This window comes from Rana temporaria, chromosome 1, assembly GCF_905171775.1.
Source record: "Rana temporaria chromosome 1, aRanTem1.1, whole genome shotgun sequence".
In the NCBI taxonomy this organism is placed as follows: Eukaryota; Metazoa; Chordata; class Amphibia; order Anura; family Ranidae; genus Rana; species Rana temporaria.
In genome coordinates this window covers 179,832,158-179,845,249 of record NC_053489.1, presented here as the reverse complement: position 1 = coordinate 179,845,249, position 13,092 = coordinate 179,832,158, and the positions used below count along the sequence as shown (strand labels likewise).

Genomic DNA, 13,092 nt, shown 5'->3' with positions numbered 1-13,092 from the left:
CCTAAGTGTTGTTTACGTATGTGATCTATGCAGTAGGAGTATAAGGGGGATATCCGGGGGCCTACGTGAGCTACACACTCCAGCAATACCATGTTGCATCGCACCGATCTGTGTATTTCACATAGATACATTTTAGTACGGACATTTAATAGTAACATTGGTTTTATTGTTTTAGTGATGTAACATAGGTTGTGGTACACTGTGTGTTATTTAAATGAGTTACTATACTCATTATTTCATGCTTTTAAACATACTCAAATAAGCCTAGTTTTTTTGTGTCATCAACCGCTTGGTTACTCCCCGTGGAAGCTTTGTACCGTAAGGGGCTGTCTGCTTCTTTTTTTTTTTTGTATATGGCCACAGATGGGTGGAAATTTAGACGGTTCCTGCTGAACCAGATGACTTTGGATCCATCTGAGGTTCTATTTCTATGAGCATAATGGTGCCAAGATCTGTACTACCAACCCGTGTTTACCAAGTGGTGACTGGTTCTCTTTAAATGACAAAGTAGCCATTGGTGATTAGGTATATATATTTGTGTGTGTATGTGCGCGCGAGCGTTTATATATATAGATATAGAGAGAGAGAGAGAGAGAGAGAGAGAGGCAGATAATAGAGATAGATAGATAGATAGATAGATAGATAGATAGATAGATAGATAGATAGAGGTAGAGAGAGAAATAAATAGAGAGAGAAATAAATAGAGAGAGAAAGATAAAGAGAGAGAAAGATAAATAGAGAGATAACGATAGATAGCTAGATAGATAGATAGCTAGATAGATAGATAGATAGATAGATAGATAGATAGATAGATAGATAGATAGATAGAATGAGAGAGAGAGGTAATAAGAGATAGATAATAGAGAGCGAGAAATAGAGAGAGAGAGAGAGAGAGAAATAGAGAGAAAAATAAATAGAGAGAGAAAGAGACATAGAGAGATAATAGATAGATAGAATGAGAGAGAGAAATAGAGAGAGAGGGGTAGAGAGAGATAGATAATAGAGAGAGAGAAATAGAGAGAGAGAGAGAGAGAGAGAGAGAGAGAAATAGAGAGAGAAATAAATAGAGAGAGAAAGATAAATATAGAGAGAGAGAGGGAAATAAATAGAGAGAGAAAGATAAATATAGAGAGAGAGAGAGAGAGGGAAATAAATAGAGAGAGAAAGATAAATATAGAGAGAGAGAGAGAGGGGGAAATAAATAGAGAGAGAAAGATAGATAGATAGATAGATAGATAGATAGATAGATAGATAGATAGATAGATAGATAAAGAGATAGAGAGAGAGAGATAATAGAGAGAGAGAGAAATAGAGAGATAACGATAGATAGATAGATAGATAGATAGATAGATAGATAGATGTAGAGAGAGAGATAGATAATAGGTAGAGAGAGAGAGATAGATAATAGTGAGAGAGCAGGATAAATAGAAAGATAGGGGGATAGGGGGATAAATAGAGAGACAGAGATAAACAGAAAGAGAGAGCGATAAAGAGAGAGAGAGATAAAGAGAGAGATAAAGAGAGAGATAGAAGAGAGAGAGGAGAGAGATAAAGAGAGAGGGAGAGAGATATAGAGGAGAGAGATAAAGAGAGAGGGGAGAGAGATATAGAGAGGAGAGAGATAAAGAGAGATAGAGAGAGAGGAGAGAGATATAGAGAGAGGGGAGAGAGATAGAGAGGAGAGAGAGATAGAGAGAGAGGGGAGAGAGATAGAGAGGGGAGAGAGATAGAGAGGGGAGAGAGATAGAGAGGAGAGAGAGATAGAGAGAGAGGGGAGAGAGATAGAGAGGGGAGAGAGATAGAGAGGAGAGAGAGATAGAGATAAAGAGAGAGGGGAGAGAGATAGAGAGGAGAGAGATAAAGAGAGAGGGGAGAGAGATAAAGAGAGATAGAGAGGAGAGAGATAAAGAGAGAGAGAGAGAGAGGAGAGAGATAGAGAGGAGAGAGATAAAGAGAGAGGAGAGAGAGATAGAGAGGAGAGAGATATAGAGAGAGGGGAGAGAGATAGAGAGGAGAGAGATATAGAGAGAGGGGAGAGAGATAGAGAGAGAGAGAGGAGAGAGATAAAGAGGGAGATAAAGAGAGAGAGAGAGAGAGGAGAGAGAGGAGAGAGATATAGAGAGAGGGTAGAGAGATAGAGAGGAGAGAGAGATAGAGAGGAGAGAGATATAGAGAGAGGGGAGAGAGATAGAGACGAGAGAGGGGAGAGATATAGAGAGAGGGTAGAGAGATAGAGAGGAGAGAGAGAGAGAGAGAGAGAGAGAGAGAGAGGAGAGAGATAAAGAGAGATAGAGAGAGGAGAGAGATAAAGAGAGATAGAGAGATGGAAGAGAGAGAGGAGAGAGATAAAGAGAGAGGGGTAGAGAGTGAGATGTGTGTGTCTGTATGTATACAACACACAATCATTGCATACATGGACTTGCTCAGTACAGACAGCTCATTCCCTATTGGAAGAAGATGGGTGTCGGGTGTACCAGCACAGTGTGAATGTAATGAGCCGTGCCCGGCCTGATTATGGCGTCACACCTAGAAATGACATATGTAACAACATGACAACACACAGCCTGCCCTGGTCCTTATCATCATCCTCCTCTTCCTCATCACAGAAGCCCCTGCACATCTCCTCCAGCAGCCCCGTTACCTTCATGACCCCGTCCGCTCTTCTCTCTCCCTCCGCCCCGACCTCTGACAGACAACCATCAGTCGCCGCCGCCGCCGATAATGTAAATTCCACCGATAGATGACATCACCGTCACGTGACCGGACCTCGGTGTGACATCACCGCGCCATGTGATTCCATGCCCTGGAAAGAGAGGGAAGCCTGAATTCGTAGGGAGGGTGCTCCTTGTGTGAGCTCCTCATGAGGTTGGCTATTATGGCACCCAGGAGTGTGTCTGTAATGACCCGAGGAGGGGGAATGCACTCCCAAGAGCAGACACACCCTTCTTGTCATTTTCAGCAATGGCTACAGAAAGTGTGAGTGGTCTGAGGGTGTCACTACCATGTACTATGACAGCAAATAAATGGGCCCCTTTAAAGCAGAACTAAGGCTAGGGTCACACTAGAAAGTGGTGTGGGAAATCCATGTTCTGTGCCAGTTTCCAACACCACATTCCAACCGCACTGCCCTTGCCATCTTCAGCAGGTGTCAGCGCAAAGTTAAAGCGCTTGTATTGCCCACTTGGTGATTTTTAGCTACAGGTAAGGTAAGCCTTTAATAAGTCTTTCCTGTAGGTAAAATAAATATCTCCTATGAGATATTCACCCTGCATGCCGCCGCTGATGTCATGGGCACATGCGCTCTAAAGGTCTGGCTTACCGCGTCGGAACTTCAGAGCTTCTTGCTGGTATTCTGTCAAAACAGCCAACTCACCAAAATCTCCAACCATGTCATATCCGGCAGTAATTGCAGATTTCAATGACTTGGCTGTTTTCACAGAACACCGGCAGCATATACACCACTGGAGACAATATAATGAGTAAACATTGTTAGTCCGCCCACTAGTAACCAACAACATGGCTGCCTCCAAGGCGGCAACAACTTTTTTATAACTTGGCCAACTCATCATGTACCTACTGTAGTGAATACGGTGCTGGTGTTCTGTGAAAACAGCCAAGTCGTTGAAATCTGCAATTACTGGTGCTGGAAATTCACCGGAAGTGACATAATTGTGGGTTTTGACGAGTTTGACCACTAGGCACTTAAACCCCCTTCCTAACCAGACCAATTTTCAGCTTTCGGTGCTCTTACAGTTTGAATGACAATTACTCAGTCATACAACACTGTACCCATAATGAAATTGTCCTTTTTTTCACACAAATAGAGCTTTCTTTTGGTAATATTTAACCCCTTCCCTACCAAGTCATTGTAAAATGACGCCGGCGGGAACCCTCCCTCTCTCTGGGTGGACGTCATATGACGTCCTGAGCTTCCCGGGAGGCTAGGGGGCACACGCGCCCACCGCATCGCTCGGGACCCGGTGCACATGCCCGGTGGCCCTGATGTCTGCCGGGCATTCGCAATTGCCCACAATCACGGCAGGACCATGGATCTGTGTGTGTAAACACACAGATCCATGTCCTGTCAGAGGAGAGGAGACCAATGTGTGTTCCCAGTACAGAGGAACACACCTCGGTCTCGTCCCCTTGTGAGTCCCCTCCCCCTACAGTTAGAATCACTCACTAGGGAACATATTACCTCCTTGATCGCCCCCTAGTGTTAACCCCTTCCCTGCCAGTTACATTTACACAGTAATCAGTGCGGTTTTATAGCACTAATCGCTGTATAAATGTGAATGGTCCCAAAAACGTGTCAAGTGTGTCCGATATGTCCGTCGTAATGTCACGGTCACAATAAAAAAAATCGCAGTTCACCGCCATTACTAGTAAGAAATAAATAAAAAATGCCATAAATCTATCTCTTATTTTGTAGACGCTATAACCTTTGCGCAAACCTTATTGCGATTTTTTTACCAAAAATATGTAGAATACGTATCGGTCTAAACTGAGGAATAAAAATTGTTTTAAAAAAAAAAAAATTATATTTATTAAATCAAAAAGTAAAAAATATTGGGCCAGATCCACATACAATTAGATAGGCGTATGTGAGATACGCTACACCGCTGTAACTTACTTTTTAATTCTTTGAATCCACAAAGAATTCGCGCCGTAAGCTACGGCGGCGTAGTGTATCTCTCTAGTGTATCTCTCGGCGCGTAATTCAAATCGGCGAGTAGGGGGCGTGTGTCATTTAAATGAAGCGCGTCGCCCGCGCCGAATGAACTGTGCATGCGCCGTCCCTAAATTTCCCGCCGTGCATTGCGCTAAATGACGTCGCAACAACGTAATTTTTTTAACTTAGACGTGAATTACGTCCATCCCTATTCACGGACGACTTACGCAAAAAAAAAAAAAAATCGAATTTTGACGCGGGAACGATGGCCATACTTAACATGGCAAGTCTAACTATACGCCGCAAAATACCAGCTTTAACTATACGCCGGAAAAAGCCGACTAGATACGACGTAAGAAAATGCGACGGCCGCGCGAACGTTCGTGGATCGTCGGAAATAGCTAATTTACATACCCGACGCGAAAAACTACGCAACCTCCACCCAGCGGACGCCGAAGTATTGCATCTACGATCCGAAGGCGTACGAAGCCGTACGCCTGTCGGATCGAACCCAGATGCCGTCGTATCTTGGTTTGAGGATTCAAACTAAAGATACGACGCAGGAAATTTGAAAGTACGCCGGCGTATCAGTAGATACGCCGGCGTACTCTCTCTGTGGATCTGGCCCATTGTGTTTCTTTTTTAAATTGTCGCTCTTCTTTTGTTTATAGCGCAAAAAATAAAAACCGCAGAGGTGATCAAATACCACCAAACAAAATCTCTATTTATGGGGAAAAAAAACCCATAAAGATTTCATTTGGGTGCAGTGTTGCATGACCACGCAATTGTCATTCAAAGTGCGACAGCGCTGAAAACGAATTGGTCTCGGCAGGAAGGGGGTGAAAATGCCCTGTATTGAAGCGGTTAATCACTGCTGGTTTTTTTTTTTTTTTTTTTTTGCGTTATAAAAGAAAAAAAGACTGAAAATTCTGTAAAAAAAATGCATTTTCTTAATTTCTGTTATAACATTTTGTAAATTAGTAATTTTTCTTCATAAATTTTGGCCAAAATTTACACTGCTACATATCTTTGGTAAAAAAAATAACCCAAATCTGTGTATATTATTTGGTCTTTGTGAAAGTTATGGAGTCCACAAGCTATGGTGCCAATCTCTGAAAATTGATCACACCTGAAGTACTGACGGCCTATCTAATTTCTTGAGACCCTAACAATTACACCCCAAAACACATTCTGCTATTCCTCCTAAATATGGCAATACCACATGTGTGAGACTTTTACACAGCGTGGCCACATACAGAGGCCCAACATGCAGGGAGCACCTTCAGCGTTCTAGGAGCATAAATTACACATCTAATTTCATGACTACCTCTTGCACTTTTGAAGGCCCTGGAGCACCAGGACAATGGAAACGCCCCAAAAATTACCCCATTTTGGTAAGAAAACACCCCAACGTATAATCTATGAGGCATTATGAGTCTTTTAAACATGTCATTTTTTTCTAAAAGTTTTTAGAAAATGTGAAAAGAAAATGAAAAACTATTTTTTTTTTACACAAAGTTGTCCATTCATACAATATTTCTAACACATCGCATGTACATACCAAAAATGACACCCCAAAATAGATTCTCCTACTCCTCCTGAGGATGGTGATATCACATGTGGGAGACTTCCACAGCCTGGCCACATACAGAGGCTTAGTATGGCTGTCTACGGCTGAGTATGGCTGGGTATCACCGAGTATGGCTGGGTATCACCGAGTATGTCTGGGTATCATTGAGTATGGCTGGGTATCATTGAGTATGGCTGGGCATGGCTGAGTATTGCTGGGTATCACCGAGTATGGCTGAGTTTTGCTGGGTATCGCCGAGTATGGCTGGGTATCGCAGAGTATGGCCGGGTATCGCCGAGTATGGCCGGGTATGGCCGGGTATCGCCGAGTAAGGCCGGGTATCGACAAGTAAGGCTGGGGGTGGATGGGATGGATGGCTGAGTATCACCAAGTATGGCCGGGTATCGCCGAGTATGGCCGGGTATCGCTGAGTAAGGCTGGGGGTGGATGGGATGGATGGCTGAGTATGGAGGGGTGGCTGAGCATGGATGGATGGCAGAGTATGGATGGATGGATGGCAGAGTATGGATGGATGGCAGAGTATGCAGGGATTGCAGAGTATGCAGTGATGGATGGCAGAGTATGCAGGGATATGGATGCATGGCAGAGTATGCAGGGATCGATGTGGCTCTGTGTCATAGAGCATCGCTGTGGGCACTGCACATGCAGCCCACAGCGATGCTACAACCGATCTCTCATCCTCTCACACTGTACCAATCGGTACAGAGAGAGGAGAGAGGAACCGGACATGACACCTGTTTGTTTATCCACTTGACCACCGCCCCATGTCAAAAAGACGTCCTGTTTTTAAAGTTGAATATCTCGATAACGGCAGCAGCTGCTGCCACAACCGAGATATTCATCTTTTCAGGGGGCGGTGGTGTACACGATAACGGCGGTCTCCGCGGCGGATTCGCCGCGAGATCGCCGTTATCGGTGGCGGGAGAGGGGCCCCCCCCTCCCGCCGCTCTCCCGCGCCCTCCGCCGCTTACCGGAGCCGTCGGTAGCGGCGGAGGGGATCGGATGTGTCCGGCAGCTGAGCGGGGACGGGACTGAAGGAGAAATCTCCTTCACCCGTCCTCATAGCTCTGCTGGGCGGAAGTGACGTCAAAACGTCAGTCCCGCCCAGCCTCTTAAAGAAACATTTTTTTTTTTGTCATTTGAAAAAATGACATTTTTAATTTTTTTTTTTTTTTTTTTGCATTTAAGTCTAAATATGAGATCTGAGGTCTTTTTGACCCCAGATCTCATATTTAAGAGGACCTGTCATGCTTTTTTCTATTACAAGGGATGTTTACATTCCTTGTAATAGGAATAAAAGTGATAATTTTTTATTTTTTTTATTTCAGTGTAAAAAATTATAAAACTAAATAAAAATAAATAAGAAAACAAAAAATTTTTTTTTAAAGCGCCCCATCCCGACGAGCTCACGCGCAGAAGCAAACGCATACGCGAGTAGCGCCCGCATATGAAAACGGTATTCAAACCACACAAGTGAGGTATCGCCGCGATCGTTAGAGTGAGAGCAATAATTCTAGCCCTAGACCTACTCTGCAACTCAAAAAATGCAACCTGTAGAATTTTTTAAACGTCGCCTATCGAGATTTTTAAGGGTAAAAGTTTGACGCCATGCCACGAGCGGGCGCAATTTTTAAGCGTGACATGTTGGGTATCATTTTACTCGGCGTAACATTATCTTTCACAATATATAAAAAAATTGGGCAAAATGTATTGTTGTCTTATTTTTTAATTCAAAAAAGTGATTTTTATCCAAAAAAAGTGCGCTTGTAAGACCGCTGCGCAAATACGGTGTGACAAAAAGTATTGCAATGACTGCCATTTTATTCCCTAGGATGTCTGCTAAAAAAAATATATATAATGTTTGGGGGTTCTGATTAATTTTCTAGCAAAAAAATTGTGATTTTCACATGAAGGAGAGAAGTGCCAGAATAGGCCTGGTGGTCAAGTGGTTAAAAGTGATCGCTCCGTGGAGCGATCACGTGCTAAATGGCCGCTGTCAGTGGCCATTTACCGGGATCTGTGATGCGCCGGGTCCTCTGGATACCCCGATTCTAGGCGTCAATGTACGCCCTCCCAGAGTTATCGAGCCGCACTGTAGCCGTCATTCGGCTGTAGTGTGGTCAGCAAGCAGGTTAAAAAAAAGCCAACATACAGATTCAAAAACTATGAGAGATAAAATAAATGGTTACAGCCGTGCATCATCATTCATTAGTTCAAAGGATCAGTGGTTCCCAATAAATACTGGGGATACCAGATGTAGTAGATCTTGACATGGTCCTCTACATGTTTCGCGGTATAGACTGCTTCCTCAGGAGTCAATCATTGTCATCCAGATTAACCAGCAAGTGGTAAAGGCAGCACAGAAGAGGCACCTGAATGGCGGACAAGGGGACTAGTACTAACAAGCGCTCAAATCTAAAAATCTAATATGCTTAAACATCCAGTATAGCAAACTGGGGGTTAAAGGTAATGCCTTGTACACACAACCGTTTTTCACAATGAGAAAACTGCAATTTTTTATATTTGTCGTGAAAACCGGTCGTGTGCTCCCTAGCAGTTTTCTCAACGAAAAAACTGCCCGCAAAGAATTGAAACAGCTCTCTTTTTTCTTGTCGTGTTTCCTGTCAGTCTTTTTCTCGTCACGGGACAACACTAATTTTCCCAGCAGGGCCTTTGTTTAGTGTTCTGCCTATCAGGGATGCCTTCTCATCCTCGGACGAGAGGACGTCCGTGATAGGCGGAACACTGAACAGAGGCCCCACTGGGAAAATTAGTGTTCCGAATATTACGGAACAGTCTGAGGAGGAGACGCTGCTTTTGAATCATGGATGCCCGCAGCCTGAAACATGGATGTCCACAGCCTGAAACATGGAGATCGTCTTGCCGGCACAGTGGAGGCATGTGATGGACAGTGGGGGCATGGAATGACATAGTGGGGGCATGGAATGGCACAGTGGGGCATGGAATGGCACAGTACAGTGGGGCATGTAATGGCACGGCACTGTGGGGCATGTAATGGCACGACACTGTGGGGCATGTAATGGCACGGCACTGTGGGGCATGTAATGGCACGGCACTGTGGGGCATGTAATGGCACGGCACTGTGGGGCATGTAATGGCACGGCACTGTGGGGCATGTAATGGCACGGCACTGTGGGGCATGTAATGACATGGCACAGTGGGGCATGTAATGGAATGGTGCAGTGAGATTTGAAAAATGCCTGTTTCTGTCAGTGGTTGTTCCTGTCAGCGGTTGTTCTGGCTACCCCTCAGCTTCAAGACAGACTAGTAGGAAGGGAGTAGTCTTATACGGCGAGTGAATAAGGATGAGATAGTAGGTGGTGGCGCCTCCTATTCAATAAGTGAAAAAAAAAATATATATATATATATATATATAGATGTATAAAAATTAGGTAAAATGACAAAAAACAATGCTTATCCAACATATAACTGTGATATAATCCGCTAGTGATAATTACCGTGTTTTAAACCTTTTATTAAAAATATGCACAATCCGTGTTATGAAAAAAATAATCTAAAGCAAAAAATATTGAATGGAAAAATAAATGAAAATTAATGAAAGTGCTCTATGCTATACTGGTATTAAACCAATATCATGTGCTGATAACAACAGTCCATGCAAAAAGAAAAGGAGGAAAGTGCTTCGTGCTTCTTATAATATGCAATTTAGCAGGTGTTCACTCTGTGCTCCCTCTTCGCATGCTCTGGTAGTTCCCTCACTCACCAGATCCAGGTACCCTCAAGGGGTATAAAGCCTTCACAGTGTTAGCCCTGTGTCGCTCTCTGGAAACCTCCACTTATGCTCATTCAGTCTGTGATATGACTCAAAAGAGAGAGAGTGCCCACATGGTGTGATATCGTTTAACAAGTTTCTATTTTACAAGAAGAAAAAAGTCCAGGTACTCACATTTGCCACATGAAAAACAAGCCTGTCAGTATCTCATGAGTGTTTGCGACTGGAATCATCTGCTGCTCGACCGGTTTCGTCTTGTGACATCATCTGAAGCGTCGAGTATATCCCAAAACCAACATTTTTCCTGGAAAAATAGGGGGTCGTCTTATACGCCCAGTCGTCTTATACGCCGGCAAATACGGTAGATTGCCTCAAAGGGGTACACAATCTGCAACCCGAGTACACCCTTTTTGAAGCCAATTAGAGCCTCAGACTCTAATCATGTGCTTAAAAAAAAAAACACATTGAAATCCATGTGTCCGATGCCCTGCATGTAGATTAGGGGCTGGGCGCATGGATTAGGGCAGCGGTGACATCAAAACGTCACTTTCGCCCTTAGCTCTTAAAGGGACATTTTTTTCAAATGACAATTAAAAAAAAAAGAAAAAAATTGCATTTTAGTCCAAATACGAGATCTGAGGTCTTTTTGACCCCAGATCTCATATTTAAGAGGACCTGTCATGCTTTTTTTTATTACAAGGGATGTTTACATTCCTTGTAATAGGAATAAAAGTGAGTGTAAAAAACAGTGTAAAAAGAAATAAAATAAAGAAATAAGAATCTTTTTTTTTTTTTAAAGGGCCCCTCCCCGCCGAGCGCACGCAGAAGCAAACGCATACGTGAGCAGCGCCCACATATGAAAACGGTGTTCAAACCACGCGTGTGGTATTGCCGCGATCGTTAGAGTGAGAGCAATAATTCTAGCCCTAGACCTCATCTGTAACTGAAAACATGCAACCTGTAGAATTTTTTAAACATCACCTATGGAGACTTTTAAGGGTAAAATATGTATAATGTTTGGGTGTTCTAAGTAATTTTCTAGCAAAAAAAATAGAATTTTTTGTACTCACCGTAAAATCCTTTTCTCTGACGTCCATGGACGGACACAGCTCCTTAAATCTTGGCAAGTGTGTTATGTTCCTGTTCACAGGAGAGGACTCCTGTGAACAGGAACATAACCCACTTGTCAAGATTTAAGGAGCTGTGTCCGTCCATGGACGATAAGAGAAACTTGTTTTTAACTTGTAAACACTGAGTCTGAAAAAGAGGCTCAGTCCTTAAGGCCTCTTTCACACGAGGTGGACTTTGTCGCTACGGAGTCCGCCAGCTCAGCGGGAGATCTCTCCGCTGAGCCGGCGGATGAGAAGTCTCCCCCTGCTCACTGAGTGGGGAGGGGCTTGGGCAGTGCCGCTGTCTCCTATGGAGAGATCTGATAAAAACGGACAGCATGTCCATTTTCATCAGCTCTCACCCGATCCGCCATGAACGGATGGGGACGTATCGCCATACGTCTGATTTTGGCGGATCGGATGTCAGCTGACATGTCTCTGCTGACATCACACGCTCCATAGGATTGCATGGAGCGGCCGTTCAGGTCCGTCGACAAAACTGACAGGTGGACCTGAACGGACCGACCGAGTGAAGGGGGCCTAAGTGGTTAAAAAGTAAATTAAAATTAAAGAGTAAACATTCCCCTCTGGGTGATCTATGTACATTGCAAGGATTTTAACAAACTTTGTTGAAGATTATTATCTTTTGTTATTTTAAAGAAATCCCAGTGTGTGTTTGTCTATCCATAGGGAAAGTGAATCAAATGGAAGTGGTTTCATAATTATCAACCAGCTGCTGCACCTGCAGGGCTCTAATGAGGAAAATTGCAGGGTCTGCATTGCTTTAGACATGATTTCCTACTGGGAGTATATCACCAAAAAGGACATTGTTGTCCCAGGGGATGCCTAAAATCTGACTTGTATCTCAATGCAGACTTCTGAGAAAATCAGTGAGACAATCACAAAATCAGGAAATGGTGTTTCTGGGGGGCACTCTGTGTACAGAACACCCCCAGGTAGCCATATTGCATTGCATTTACAGAAAATTACAGAGTTGCAGATTGAAGAGGAAAGGTAATTTTTAATAACATTTAAAGTGGAGTTCCACCCAAAAGATGTCCTTTTTTTCCCACAAATAGAGCTTTGTTTTGGTGGTATTTGATCACCTCTGCGGGGTTTTTTTTTTGCGCTATAAACAAAAATAAAAAAACAATATTTTTAACTTTTTGCTATGATAAATATCCCCCCAAAAATACATAACATTTTTTTTCTTCAGTTTAGGCCGATACGTATTCTTCTACATATTTTTGCTAAAAAAAAAAATCGCAATAAGCTATAACTTTTGCGCAAACCAATCAATAAGATTGGTTTGCGCAAAAGTTATAGCGTCTACAAAATAGGGGATAGTTTTATGGCATTTTTATTATTATTTATTTTTTTTACTAAGAATGGTGGCGATCAGCAATTTTTATCGTGACTGCGACATTATGGCGGACACATCGGACACTTTTTTGGGACATTGTAATTTTTACAGCGATCAGTGCTATAAAAATGCACTGATTACTTTGAAAATGACACTGGCAGTGAAGGGGTTAACCTGCAGGGGTCGATGAAGGGGTTAAGTGTGCCCTAAGGGAGGGATTCTTACGGTGTGGGGGCGTGGCTTGGCATGTGACGTCACTGATTATCGTTCCCTATGACAGGGAACAGACGGTCAGTAACAGTCTGACCAGGAAGCACGGGGAGAGGTTTGTTTAGGCTTACCTCTCCCCCTTCTCCAGCTATGTGACCCGATCGCGGGACACCGGCAGCCAACGGGGCCGACGGGAGCGGTCATGGAGTTCTCTGACCGGGTCGCGAGCGCGCCCCCGGCGACACGTGACCCACGGCTGTGCATATAAAAGGGGACGTACCTGTACGCCAATATGCACAGCCGTGCCATTCTGCCGACGTACATCGGCATGCGGCGGTCGGAAAGCAGTTAACCACTTAAGCCCCGGACCTTTAGGCAGCTAAATGCCCAGGC

At 43.7% G+C, this 13,092-nt stretch overlaps 1 protein-coding gene across 1 annotated transcript in view; it reads right to left on the bottom strand.

The window, feature by feature from the left end:
• RNF34 (ring finger protein 34) overlaps positions 1-2,848 on the bottom strand; it is a 70,809-nt gene extending 67,961 nt beyond the window's left edge. Inside the window, exon 1 of the mRNA XM_040346869.1 lies at positions 2,642-2,848. Within this exon, the coding sequence (XP_040202803.1) occupies positions 2,642-2,647 (6 nt within the window). The 5' untranslated portion in view covers positions 2,648-2,848. The remainder of the gene's footprint in view (positions 1-2,641) is intronic.
• Positions 2,849-13,092: the final 10,244 nt, after the last annotated feature.